The 14,686-nt window shown below is 40.0% G+C and overlaps 1 protein-coding gene across 3 annotated transcripts in view; it reads right to left on the reverse strand.

Annotated features, from left to right (window-relative positions):
- Nucleotides 1-5,977: 5,977 nt before the first annotated feature.
- foxp4 (forkhead box P4) overlaps nt 5,978-14,686 on the reverse strand; it is a 260,328-nt gene continuing 251,619 nt past the window's right edge. For all 3 annotated transcript variants that reach the window (XM_061984854.1, XM_061984855.1, XM_061984852.1), the window contains exons 17-18: nt 14,337-14,509; nt 5,978-12,434 (exon numbers count right to left, since the gene is read on the reverse strand). In XM_061984854.1, the coding sequence (XP_061840838.1) occupies nt 12,287-12,434; nt 14,337-14,509 (321 nt within the window). In that variant the 3' untranslated portion in view covers nt 5,978-12,286. The remainder of the gene's footprint in view (nt 12,435-14,336; nt 14,510-14,686) is intronic.

Genomic DNA, 14,686 nt, shown 5'->3' on the forward strand with positions numbered 1-14,686 from the left:
CTGAGTAGTCTTGGGTTCAATCCCGGGCTCGGGATCTTTCTGTGTGGAGTTTGCATGTTCTCCCCGTGACTGCGTGGGTTCCCTCCGGGTACTCCGGCTTCCTCCCGCCTCCAAAGACATGCACCTGGGGATAAGTTGATTGGCAACACTAAATTGGCCCTAGTGTGTGGATGTGAGTGTGAATGTTGTCTGTCTATCTGTGTTGGCCCTGCGATGAGGTGGCGACTTGTCCAGGGTGTACCCCGCCTTCCGCCCGATTGTAGCTGAGATAGGCTCCAGCGCCCCCCGCGACCCCAAAGGGAATAAGCGGTAGAAAATGGATGGATGGATGGATTTTCATAGCTAGAACATAAAACAATTGTTTAGTACTTTCTAAATACATTTTTCAACATTATGACAGCCCTCCAATATACAGTAATGCTGCCTGAGGCTGAGCCAATCAACGGCCACGATACTGAACAGCGCGCTGTTATTGGTTTCATCTCCTCTGGGGGACCAATACCAGTGTAGTGTTGGTATTTTTACAGGGTTTTCGCGGGTCATTAAAAAGCACTGAAAGTCATTCAATGGAACTTGCAAAAAAGAAGGCCTTAAATGGCATTAAAAAACATTTGATGTCCAGATCCATTTAAAAAAATTAATCGCGGTGACATCGCGATTAAAGGCAGCGGTTAACGGTGCCAAATTTCTGTGACGTGACCAATGACGCAACCTCTGCTGTCGTCACGACGCCACCACAATTGGCAGCTGCTGCTCCCACTACATAAAAATAAATACAAAATAACAAATTCCCAGATTAAACAGTCCTGTGAGCCAATTCTGTTACAATTGTGTCTATACAGACGACAAAAAAAACCTATCTGCTGTAGGACATAGACATTACATGTGTTTTAAAGGCCTACTGAAACCCACTACTACCGACCACACAGTCTGATAGTTTATATATCAATGATGAAATCTTAACATTGCAACACATGCCAATACGGCCGGGCTAGTTTACTAAAGTGCAATTTTAAATTTCTCGCGACATATCCTGCTGAAAACGTCTCGGTATGATGACGTCAGCACGTGACGTCGCGGATTGTAGAGAACATTTTGAGACAGCATGGTGGCCAGCTATTAAGTCGTCTGTTTTCATTGCAAAATTCCACAGTATTCTGGACATTTGTGTTGGTGAATCTTTTGCAATTTGTTCAATGAACAATGGAGACAGCAAAGAAGAAAGCTGTAGGAGGGAAGCGGTGTATTGCGGCCGGCATGCAGCAACACAAACATGGCCGGTGTTTCATTGTTTACATTCCCGGAAGATGACAGTCAATCTTTACCATTGGCCTGTGGAGAACTGGGACAACAGAGACTCTTACCAGGAGGACTTTGAGTTGGATACGCAGACACGGTACCGTGAGTACGCATGCAGCTGCGGCTTCCAAACATTTGATCGCTTGCCCGTACGTGCGTGCCGCTATGTGCATGTCACGTACGTAACTTTGGGGATTTTGGGGAAATATATGTGCTGTATGAACTTTGGGGAGGTGAACGGTACTTTGGGCTGTGGGATTGAGTGTGTTGTGCAGGTGTTTGAGTTGTATTGGCGGGTTATATGGACGGGAGGGGGGAGGTGTTTGTTATGCAGGATTAATTTGTGGCATATTAAATATACGGTAAGCCTGGTTGTGTTGTGGCTAATAGAGTATATATATGTCTTGTGTTTATTTACTGTTTTAGTCATTCCCAGCTGACTATCAGGTCCCACCCGCCTCTCACATCATCTTCCCTATCTGAATCGCTCCCACTGCCCTCTAGTCCTTCACTCTCACTTTCCTCATCCACAAATCTTTCATCCTCGCTCAAATTAATGGGGAAACCGTCGCTTTCTCGGTCCAAATCGCTCTCGCTGCTGGTGGCCATGATTGTAAACAATGTGCAGATGTGAGGAGCTCCACAACCTGTGACGTCACGCTACTCGTCTGCTACTTCTGGTACAGGCAAGGCTTTTTTATCAGCGACCAAAAGTTGCGAACTTTATCGTCGATGTTCTCTACTAAATCCTTTCAGCAAAAATATGGCAATATCGCGAAATATAAATATAATATAAATATAATATAATATAAAATTATGATTATATTGTCGGCGTGCGTCACTAGATCAGCAACGAACTCTGAGAATTCACTGATAAAGTCCGAATAGGGCCCTGGGGGGCGGTAGATAACAGCCAGGTAGAGAGACAGCGGTGTAACAGACCTCATAGTAAGCACCTCAAACGATTTATATTTATTATTTAGGTTAGGGGTAAGGTTAAAGTTTTCATTGTATATTAGTGTGACCCCCCCCCCCCCTTTAAGGGGACGGACAATATGCGCATTCGTATAGTTAGGAGGAGATGCCTCATTCAGCTCAAAAAAATTGTCTGGTTTGAGCCAGGTTTCGCTAAGATTGTTGTCTCTAATGACCTCATTAACTAATAACGTTTTGGGAGACAATGATCTTATGTTTAAAAAGCCCATATTATAGGTAGTGGCATGTTTTGAGGAGTATTTGTTGAAATTATCCGTAGTAGCAATATTAATAATGTTGCGTTTATTATGCGTAGTGCACTTTAAATAATTTCGACCATATCTAGGAATTGATATGACGGGAATTTTCAGATTGTTTGCTTGGTGTTGCGATAAACTGAACGCATCATAATTTGCCACCTCAGTAGAATGCATGTCCCCCTCTGACACTGTCACTACAGAAAAAACATTATGTGAGTTGTGTATTATTCTAAGATAATTGCTATGTGTGCAGGGATTATCCAGCCTGGCGCTGGCTAGTTCTAGCTTAACTGACTCCTCACCCGGACTAGCAGACTCTGTAATTGCCTGTGACCGGGCTTGCTCTAGTGTAGTTAGTCAAGTGTGACTCAAACAGAAATCTATGTTACTAGACTATTATGGCATATGCGGTCCTTTCCAAGGTTTCTCATAGTCATTCACATCGACGTCCCACTGGGGTGAGTTTTCCTTGCCCTTATGTGGGCTCTGTACCGCGGATGTCGTTGTGGCTTGTGCAGCCCTTTGAGATACTTGTGATTTTGGGCTATATAAATAAACATTGATTGATTGATAGACAGGATGATGGCGCCTTCCTGGTTAGGGTGAAGGCCGTCTTTCATCAGCAAGCCTGGTTTGCCCCAGAAAGAGGGCCAATTATCAATAAACGTTAGTCCCTGTTGTCTACAGAAGCTAGCCAGCCACTTGTTAAGCAAGACTAATCTGCTATATCTCTCATCATTGCCTCTCGCAGGCAGGGGGCCAGAGACAATTACTCGATGCCTGGACATCTTTCTAGCGAGATCACAAGTCCTGGCTATGTTTCTCTTCGTAATCTCTGACTGTCTCATCCTAGTGTCATTGGAGCCAACGTTAACAACTAAGTTCGCATAACTAGTGGTGCGATTAGCCTGTCGTACGTGTTCACTCGGCCTGTTGCGAGTTAGCTCCCTAAGATTAGCTTCAATGTCAGGTGCTCTGGCTCCGGGAGATGGAGTCCCCTATGACTAAGGTGTGGTGCCCGGTAGACTGGGGTGTAGGACTAGCTAAAGGGCTAAACCTATTATGCGTCTCAACCGGTACATCGTAGCTTACAGGCCGCTTAGGGCTACTATAAGCTGGGCTAGTTAGCTCGCTACAGCTAACGCTAGCAGATGTGTCTGCAACATCTAAAGTTACAAGATTACTCTGCTCTAACTAGCGGACACGGCCCTCTAGCAGAGCCAGCCTATCCATGAGTAAGGTGCCCGAAGCGCAGGAAGCCATACTCACGCTATTTTCTATCACCGAGTGAAGTTCCTGCTGTCTTCAGGGAAGTGGTCACGGTATGCGGGGAGTAGATTCCTTCCGACCGGCACCGCCTTTCTCCGCGCTAGCTTCGTTAGCTTAGCAGCTAGCTAGCTGAGGGAGGGGTGGTGAGACAGAGATCGGGTGATTTGCAAGTTAAATAGGACTACTAAATATGTTTGGGAAGTAGTAAAGAAAGCTGCAAAACAATTAAAAGCACACAGATAGAACGATACTTAGCTTTTTCGCAGCAGCAACAGCGAGCAGTCAGCGAGCAGTCACTCACAGCGATAATAATCACTTCATTATTATTAAGTATTAATTACATTCAAACACATTGTTACTGTTCAAACTGTGTGTAGTGTTACCGTGTCCCAAAAAATGGAAATAGACTTGATAAATAAAACTTCTGCTTTGTTTTTAATGACTACTTAGGCCTACTACGCTACTGTACTTTAATGTTGGTCATTATGGTGGTACTTGGAGAGTGAAAACACTTTGAGAACCACTGTTATGTGCCGACACTCGTAAATTAATATAATATAGAATATTATTATATTAAATAATAATAATAAAATCCATCCATCCATCCATTTTCTACCGCTTGTCCCTTACTAGCTCAGCTGCATTCGGGCGGAAGGTGGGGTACACCATGGACAAGTCGCCACCTCATCGCAGGGCCAACACAGATAGACAGACAACATTCACACTCACATTCACACACTCGGGACCATTTAGTGTTGCCAATCAACCTATCTCCAGGTGCATATTTTTGGAGGTGGGAGGAAGCCGGAGTACCCGGAGGGAACCCACACAGTCACGGTTAGAACATGCAAACTCCACACAATAAGTAATAATAATAGTAATAAACATTATAATATAATATATATAATTATAATAAATATAAATAATATATTAATATAATGAATATTATTATATTATACATTGTATGTATAATTGTATAACAACAATAATAATAAAAACATAATATCATTAATATTATAATATAATATAAATATGTTGTCTGTCTATCTGTGTTGGCCCTGCGATGAGGTGGCGACTTGTCCAGGGTGTACCCCGCCTTCCGCCCGATTGTAGCTGAGATAGGCTCCAGCGACCCCCGCGACCCCAAAGGGAATAAGCGGTAGAAAATGGATGGATGGATATGATTATAGTTATAAATATTTTATTGATATAATAATGAATATTAATAGATTCTAAATTATATTTATATTTATAATATAATGAATATTATATTAATATAATAATGAATATTAAAATTATATTTATAACTATATAATAACAATAATACTAATAATAAAATAATGAATAATAAAAAATAATACTTAAAAAACATAGTATAATTATGTTGAACTATTATATACATGGTTATAATAATTATACATATTATATTAATATAATAAGTATTATTATATTATACATTAATATGTATAATTATATAAGAACAATAGTAATAAAATAAATAATAATACTGTCATGATCTGTGGCCCGGATCATGTTTTGTTATGTTCTGTTAGTTTTGGACTCCATAGTTCCTGTTTTTGTGCACCCTTGTTTGTTTTAGTGACCATAGTTACTTATTATTTCCACCTGCCTCTGATTAGTGTTCGCCCGCTCACCTGCTGCCAGAGCACTAATCAGAGTCATTATTTAAGCCTGCCTTTGCCGGTCAGTCGGCCTGGCGTCATTGTTCGCTTCATGCCTGGTCCACGTAAGATTTGTTTGGTTCATGCCTCAGTCTACGTAAGTTTTCCTTGTCCATAGTTTATGCTAAGTGTTAGTTCAGCTCCAAGTGTGATCAGCGCCTTGTGTTCTGTTTTTTGTAGTACTTTGAGTTTTGACAATTAAATCATGTTTTTACCTGCACGCCATGTCCGGAGTAGTCCGTCTGCCTTCCTGAATATTATCATATTACACATTATAATTGTATAATAATAATTAAAAAAAACATCATAAAAAAATAAAAAATATATAATTATACTAAAATATATTTATAGATGATTATAAAAATTATGAATATTCTGTTAATATGATAATGAATATTGTGTTATACATTATATTTATAATTACAATATAATGAATATGATATTAATATAATAATGAATGTTAATCTCTGAAGCAACAAGAACACAGCATGGGACAGTGTAATAAGTATTTTATTGCATTTTATAATGCCGTTGTCAATAATTAGTACAGATTACATGCAACTAGACCTACTGTACAGTTTTTTATTGTCTGCATGGACAGACACGAGAAGATTCAGGTTACAAATACACAGATATATGTGTGTGTGTGTGTGTGTGTTTTATACAGCATGAAAGAAAGGGCAGTGACTGGCATCAACATGGCTACCCGTGGCGGGGGCTTAAAGCCACCGCCCAGTCCCCGCCTCTTGAAAACTCTGGTGACACGTCCAAATAACAAGAAATAGCAACAAAATAATCCAAAGCATAAAGTGAAAGTAAACAACACGAAGGGTCACTGCTAAAAAATGTACACACATTCCTAAGGTTTCGCCCGAGCTCGAGTGGTCGTTCCCACTGGTGGATCTGAACCGTCAGCCAATGAGACGTCAGCGCGTCCGCCCGTCCAAATAAAAAGAGATAGCAGTGAAGCCTTTTGGAAGTAGCTCGCTTTCGGTTTTGGTTAAGGTTTCGGTTTGGTTACAGTTCAAGAGTTTGGACTTTGGCCTCGGACGGCAAAGTCCACGTTTTGGTACCGAGACGGAGCGTCGCTAGCGCCAGGGATCAGGCCACGCCCCCTCATCCTGCCCGCGGATAACCGACGGCTCTGCGGGTCAGAGGTCGGCTGAGGAACGACAGAGGTCAGGGGTCACCACATTGGACCGACACAAACGTCACTCCACTTTTTTTTCTTTTTTTTTTCTTAAAGCAAGAGGCTAAATATTCTTACACTCGTTTCCTTTTCAGAGGTTTTGGTCCTGTCTTGGAGGAAAAACAAAAAGTCCTTCTGAGGTATTGATACATAATGAAGTCACTTCTTAGTCTTTTTTTTTTTCCTTATAAACGCACACAAGAGACAAAAACAAATAAAAGGTATCAAAATAGACCTAGCTAAGATAAATATACAAACAGGTCTCACCTAAAACCACTGGTCTAACTTTTCTTCTTTTCACTGTTTTCTTTAGCGATAATACATTTCAAATAAAAAAATATCATCATCAGCGTCCCAGACGTTTTGTTTTGTTGTTTTTTTCGATGAAGAACTGAAAACAGGGAAAAAGACCATTCAAACCAGGACAGCTGCAGTACTCGACATGATACATACACGGGTACTTCAGCAGTACTTTATAGCGGTATTACAAGGGCTGCAAAAGAAGAGGACACAGAAATGAAAGGAAAAGAATGCCCGGCGTGAATTATTCATACACAAGAATACGTCGTGTTGTGCCGGGAAATGTTAGGCACGTGTAGACCTGTGAGCGTGTGTACAGGTGTACCTTAAAGTACGAGATCTTCCACGTGTACGACTCAACGCAGTAGTGTGTTTTTTTTTTTTTTTACTGCTTTGGATATTTCCACTCAGCCTCTAACCAGGGGTGTCCAAACTCTTTGACGTAACTATACATACATATACATATACATATATATATATATATATATATATATATATATATATATATATATATATGTGTGTGTACTGTGTATATACATACACTATATTTGCATATATACATATGTGTATATATATATATATGTGTCTATATGTATGTGTATATATGTGTCTATATGTATGTATATGTGTATATATATATATACTGTGTGTATATATATATATAAACACACACACACACACACACACATATATTTACATATATACACATATATTAATATAATGGATATATAATTAATAAATAATATAATTGAAGTGAATTATATTTATATAGTGCTTTTCTCTCGTGACTCAAAGCGCTTTACATTGTGAAACACAACATCTAAGTTACATTTAAACCACGGCCATTCTACCAACCGAGCTATACCGCCCAATGGACATTAAGAGTATGTAAAAATTTGACTCCTACCATGTTTACTTGATGACCTTCTTAAAGAAATATCAAGCAGTTAAAATGCGCCATACATGGATGACTGTAGAGGATTTGAACGGGTGTAATTTTGAATTATGTGTTGTGCTTGTACATTTTTCTTACAATACCCATAAAGATCAGTGAGCAGGTCGTGTTATGTGCGACCACGTGTCGACTTTCTGTGTTGGTTGTTTTGCGCCATGACTGGGAAAGGTTGTTTGTATAAAAATGCCGAGCTGTGTACACTGCAATGTGCAATTCATGGTCATTAATTGGAATTACCCACAAAGTCCACGTGAGGGCGACTAAATCGCAGCAAATATACTGTCAGATGTTTCAAATTGAGATGGAGGATCCCCGGGGGCCAGAGTCCTTATTAATCTCATGACGTCTCTCGGGCCAAAATGAACACGCCGGCGGGCTCCACTTGGCCCACGGAACATAGTTTGGACACCCCTGCTCGAAGTAAGTGTGTGTGAGTGTGTGTGTGTGTGCGATCAATTCATCAAAACCTGATGGTTTTTAGCCAGAGCGAGGTAGTTTTTTTTATCAGATCTTCGGTTTTGGTGTTAGGGAGACCAGATAAGAACCAACATTTTAGGCATTTGTCGTTGTGGTTATTCAGCAAGGATGCACAAGGAATTACAGTAGGGAAGGGATTCGTCACCCATACCTGGGTGGATCTCGCGCAAGAGGAAGAGGGGGGTAAATCATTTTTGCCATGCAGTCTGCAGAAAATGATGGAAAGCGCCACTCTGTATAGCAACAGTGGTCAAAGTTGGAATTGCCACATTTCAAGATATTTACTAAAGTGGATAGTGCATCCCCCCAATTCGTCACATTTCATGTGTCAGGTAAACCGCCACATACGAATCCCCTTCCTAGTGTACATCGCAGAGTTCCGAAAAGGAGGTAGTGTTCTTTTTGGTCTGTCTTTTTTCGGTTAAATTAAATAAGAAAAATGGCGTGAAGTGCAAAAGTTAAGAACTTCTTGGATACGCGTCGTCTCTCGGCTGTTGCCCTTGTACATAAATATCAACTTTGTGAGCGTTGGATGTCTGTTCCTTCCTTGTCGCTACACATTTTTGGAACGACTTGGTCCCGCTCGTGTTTGGAACACACTTTAGTCCGACGACACCAGACGCAGGCTTTTCACCTGTAAGTGCTTTTTCTTTGTCTTTGCCAGAGGAACTGTGCATGTTGGTAATACTATTGTGTACCAAGGAGTAGTACTTCCACTGCAAAGAAGAAAAAAGTCATAAGGTGAGGATCATTTTGGAAAAAAGTAATTTTCTTCATTATTATTACGCCATTTATGGGAATGTCCTCATTTTTGGAGGAAAAACATAATTTTATGAGATGAGAGAATAGATTTTTGTGAGTCTGCACGGTTTAAAGTCAGACATTTTGGTTATACAAAATGCTGACTGTATTATTTCATGGGAATAAAGTCTGAATATAAAAATAATCTTGATATTAAAAAAAAATAAACTCATGAGTAAAGTCTTAATATTAATGGAAAAACTAAATCGTCATGAAAAAAGTAAGATTCTTAACTTATTAAAATGTGATTTTTTTTTTTAAGATGAGCATTTCTTTTTAGTAAGATTAAAGCATTTAATGTGAGTCCCAACAAAATAAAGTCGGACATTGTTCTAAAAAATGTGAATAATAATCTTACGACGACGGTAATATTTCATGGGAATAAAGTCTAATAAAAAATAACTGATAATATTGAAAAAAATATAGATCCTTTTTTTTAATCATGATTCAGTTATTGTTGTTTTTGTTTTTTTCAAAAGAAGGTGAGAGTTAATTTAGAAAATCTTTGACTTCTGCAAAAAGTCATTTTTGGAGGAAAAAAGTTGTGATTTTGTGATACTAAAGTAATTTTTGTAAGTCCTAACTAAATCAAGTCAGACATTTTCCTAAAAAAAAAAAAAAAGCATAATCTTATTATGACAGTAGTAGTTTTCATGAAAAAAGTAATATTTTATGGGATAAAGCCTGAAGATTCTGAATGAATAAAATAATATAAGTTTTATATTTATAATGAGGCCCTGCGATGAGGTGGCGACTTGTCCAGGGTGTACGCTGCCTTCCGCCCGATTGTAGCTGAGATAGGCTCCAGCGCCCCCCGCGACCCCGAAGGGAATAAGCGGTAGAAAATGGATGGATGGATATTTATAATGAATTATAAGTTACCATTTAATAATTATTTTATTCTTCTTATATCAAACTGTATTTTTTTAAATTGAAAATAAGGTGAGACTTAATTGGAAAAATCTTTCTCTTAATGAAAAATTATGCATTTTTTAAGAATATCCTAGTTCTGCAAAAATGAATTTTATAAGAAAAAAGTTGTACTTTTGTGAGACTTAAGTCATTTTTGTAAGTCCTATCAGAATAAAGTCATTTTGCTAAAATAAAGCTATTCATGTGACGACATTTTTCATGTAAAAAAAAAGGTAACGTTTTATGGAAATAAAGTTTTAATATTTTGAGTAAAAAATTATCCGATGATAATTTGATTTTGTGAAGAAAAATAATTTGTAAATTGGAAAAAACTTTTGTAAGAAAAATACAATTTTGGGTGAAAAAATGTATCAAAATGTGACTTTTTTTTAAAAAAGGTGGTCATTTTTTTGTAAATGACAAGATGAAAAGATGATTATTTTTTTCTCTGCAGTGGTTTTAACCATTTTTCTTCCTTTTCAGTGTAATAAAACTCCTCTGTGTATTTGGCCTCATCACTAATGCGAGCAGTTTTTAACCGACAAAAGCTTCCAAGTCTATTTTTCAGTTTTCACTTTGGTTTGCGGGTGTGGTCAGCAACTGTAGTCCTGTTCAACTTTCAAACAAACATGAAAAAAACTAAACATCACAATAAAAAAAAAAACAGCTCAAAACTTCTGGTTTGTTGTCTTTTGGCCAGTTTTTAAAGAATAAGAAGGGAGACTCTAATAATAATAATAGTAGTAAAATAATAACAAAGTAAAGGGTTTTTGGTTTTCTAAATATTTCTTTGGTTACCTGTAAAAAAAAAAAAAAAAAAGAATGCGGGAGTGAGAAGCAGATATTTTTGAAGCAAATGTTCAATTTGGTATGGCACTGTAGAGAAAGGTAATGCTTTTTAAAAAAATGTCTAAAAGTCAAGTGACGATCCTCAAACACGTGCGCTTTGAATCCAGCCTCGTTTTGGTGTCCTACAAAAACTACTTCCCGTCAATCTGGAACTTGAGTAGGAAGAGGTACTCTAAGACTGCATTCATATACATTTCTTTTAAAGCATGACTCACATCTCTCGACTAAAAGAAAAAAACAAGCGGAATAAAACAAGCGGATGGAAATAATCCTGTCTGGACCCACGGAAAAGGTTTTAAGTGCTATCTCCACATTTCTAGCCCGGCGACACTTTGGCAGTGAACGGGAAAAGGGACAATACTGCGTTTTTCTACTTACTTTCGTACTCTTTAGGAAAGGAATGGTGCCAAACAAACACAACGTCTTGAAGGAAGATAACATGTAAATAATCATCGCAAAAAGTAAAGAATGATAACAACATAACAAAAAACTGACAAAGAAAGCTACCACACTTGTTATATTCCATATCGTCGACAGGTTCCTTTTTTTTTTTTAGTCACAATATTTCTGGCTGTTTCCGTCTACGAGTGTTCATCCTTCCATCCCAAACGGGGACGCTCCTTTGCTTGCAGTCTTTTTGAGTGGCCGTGGCAGTGTGTTCTTCTTCTTCTTCTTTCTTTTTTTTTGTTTTTCATAACTCACTTAAAAGCCTAAAAGATGTCCGTGAGTGAGGAGCCACACCCCCCTTGCCGCGCATCCCCCTCCTAGAGAGCACAGGTCGAGGTATTCTTTGAAAGCGTCCGTCTTCTCTGAAAAGTTGAGTTTGGTAAATGAAATGATTGACTCCAAAGTGTGTGTGGGGGGGGAGGGGGATACTGCACAGCCCCCCTTAGACTCCGCCCCCAGGGCAGATGCTCCAAAGCTATATACACGCCATCCTCGAGAAAGGGTCCAAACCTCTTTGGGGTCTCCGTAGAGAAGTTTGGAAGGAGGCTTGGACAAGTGACGGAGTGTGTGTGTGTGTGTGTGTGTGTGTGTGTGTGTGTGTGTGTGTGTGTGTGTGTGTGTGTGTGTGTGTGTGTGAGAGAGTGTTTGTGTGTGTGCGTGTGTGTGATACGGCGAGTTAAAGAGTACTTGATGGAGGTCTTTCAAACCCTGCTTGGAGTTTCTTAATGTCATCCTTGGTTGCTTGCTCGTAACGACAAATATTCGAAAAAAAAAAAAAAAAAAAAAGGAAAGAAAACTTGTTTTCGTTTCCTTTTGGCTATTGTTTCTTCTTCAGAGACTGCTCTGACTAAGCCCGCCCCCTGGATCCATCTTACTCCAGATCGTCGGTGGGCATGTCCTCCTCCAGGTCACGGTCGTCGCTCGACAGCGGCAGGCCGTGTGTGACGCCGGCCAGGAGGGAGATGGGCCGACAGTCCTCCTCGATCTCGGTGGGCTCCTCCTTCACGTGCACCGCGTGGCTGCACACACACACACACACACACACACACACGTTAGTAAGCTACCATACACACTCATTACTCCTAATTGATGCATGTTGTCAGATACCGTACTTTCCGGACATTTTTCTCCGTTAACGGCCATAATGGCCACTATGGACTGGACTCTCACTATTATGTTAGATCCACTATGGACTGGACTTTCACAATATTATGCTAGACCCACTCGACGTCCATTGCATTTGGTCTCCCCTAGAGGGGGGAGGGGTGGGGGGGTTGGTTACCCACATATGCGGTCCTCTCCAAGGTTTCTCATTGTCATCCCACTGGGTTGAGTTTTTCCTTGCCCTGATGTGGGATCTGAACCGAGAATGTCGTTGTGGCTTGTGCAGCCCTTTGAGACACTTGTGATTTAGGGCTATATAAATAAACTTTGATTGATTGATCGATTGATAATGTTTTGTTTTCAACACCCAGAGAGCAACTGAAAAGGTGTGTTATTGTTTGTGCTATGGCGCCATCTTTTGGACAAATTCGCTCATTGAAGGTTTAAAATGTACTTCCTGTTTCGTGCCTTGAACCGGAAGTATAACCGTCAATAGCATTTCTGCTCGAAAGGATTCTACATTCGTCACTCCAAGCAACGTTTGTAAGTTTTACAATATAACTAAAACAATTCTTACGTACTAAACCGTCCCTTGTGTGATGTCTGTAGGAGTGTTTTCATGCATATTTGTACGCGCTGTCTTAATGTAATCAAGCTGCCGTCGTTAGCACTAGCTAATATGCTAACACGTTTAAATGTCTTAGTATTATTAACTTACAACGGCATTCTTTTTGTATTGTTTCAGTTTCACAAATTCCTCAGTAAATTCACCAAAACGTCACCGTGGAGTTATTAAGTCTGTTTAGCTGATTGGAGAACTAGCTTGCGCAGCTAGTGACCAGCTCAGTGGCCTTGTGGTTAGAGTGTCCGCACTGAGACTGGGAGGTTGTGAGTTCAAACCCCGGCCGAGTCATACCAAAGACTATAAAATCGGGACCCATTGCCTCCCTGCTTGGCACTCAGGGTTGGAATTGGGGGTTAAATCACCAAATGATTCCCGAGCGTGGCGCACGCTGCTGCTCACCGCTCCCCTCACCTCCCAGCGGATGAACATGGGGATGGGTCAAATGCAGAGGACAAATTTCACCACACCCAGTGTGTATGGACGACAATCATTGGAACTTTAACTTTTGTGGGTCCACGACGATCTCTTCTGTTTTGCCTGATCAGCCGTTTTACTGCCGTGTTACAGACACCGTTTGGAAACAATTAAGGTATGTAAACAAACATTCACAAAATCCTTTATACCGGTATATATCTGCGGCTTATTTCTTCTAAAATTTGGTGGGTGTGGCTTAAAAAAGGTGCGATCTATAGCCTTGAACGTACATTAATTACTATTGTTCTTAGTCCTAATTCTTTAAAGTGCAGTTAATATTTGGACATCTCTTACGATGGTTGTAATTCCTGAATGGAGTCCACACTTCAATGGTGATTGTTTTATTTCAAATACATTATAGCGATGTCTAAAGGCCACATTAGAAACAACTATGCAAAAGTGCAATATATTTATCTGTACAGTAATCTATTTATTTATATCTGCACCTCTGCACCATCTGCTCTTTGATCCTGCACTACCATGAGCTAATGCAACGAAATGCTGTTCTTATCTGTACTGTAAAGTTCAAATTTGAATGACAATAAAAGGAAGTCTAAGTCTAAATGGATAAACCAAAGCAGTGGTTCTCAAATTAATGACCCAACATTAAAACACAGTAGCGTAGTAAGCCTAAGTATTCGTTAAAACGAACAGGTACATTTTATATTTTTGGCCAGTATAACACGACTCATGGTTTCGAAGAGTAACACCGTCTTACCTGTACTGCTGCGGGCTGAGCGTGGGGCTGCAGCTGCCGTTGCTGTTGACCTGCTCCACGGTGGAGCTGACGTCGTCGTGGCCCACATGTAGCATGTTGAGGCTGGCCGCAGACGGAGGGTTCACCAGGGAAGAGCTGTTGAGCAAGGACAGACTGCTCTCTGCCAGGGCTGCCTGCATACACACACACACACACACACACACACACACACATATTTATTGACACAGGTTTACATCCACTTAGTTGGTATTTCTTTAAAATACGCCAACATTTACTTCCTAATGTTGGATGATTGCTGCATGAGCGGGGTACTCGACAGACCACTAGGGGGCACTTGCACACAGCACATT

This window comes from Nerophis lumbriciformis, linkage group LG23 (assembly GCF_033978685.3).
Source record: "Nerophis lumbriciformis linkage group LG23, RoL_Nlum_v2.1, whole genome shotgun sequence".
NCBI lineage: Eukaryota > Metazoa > Chordata > Actinopteri > Syngnathiformes > Syngnathidae > Nerophis > Nerophis lumbriciformis.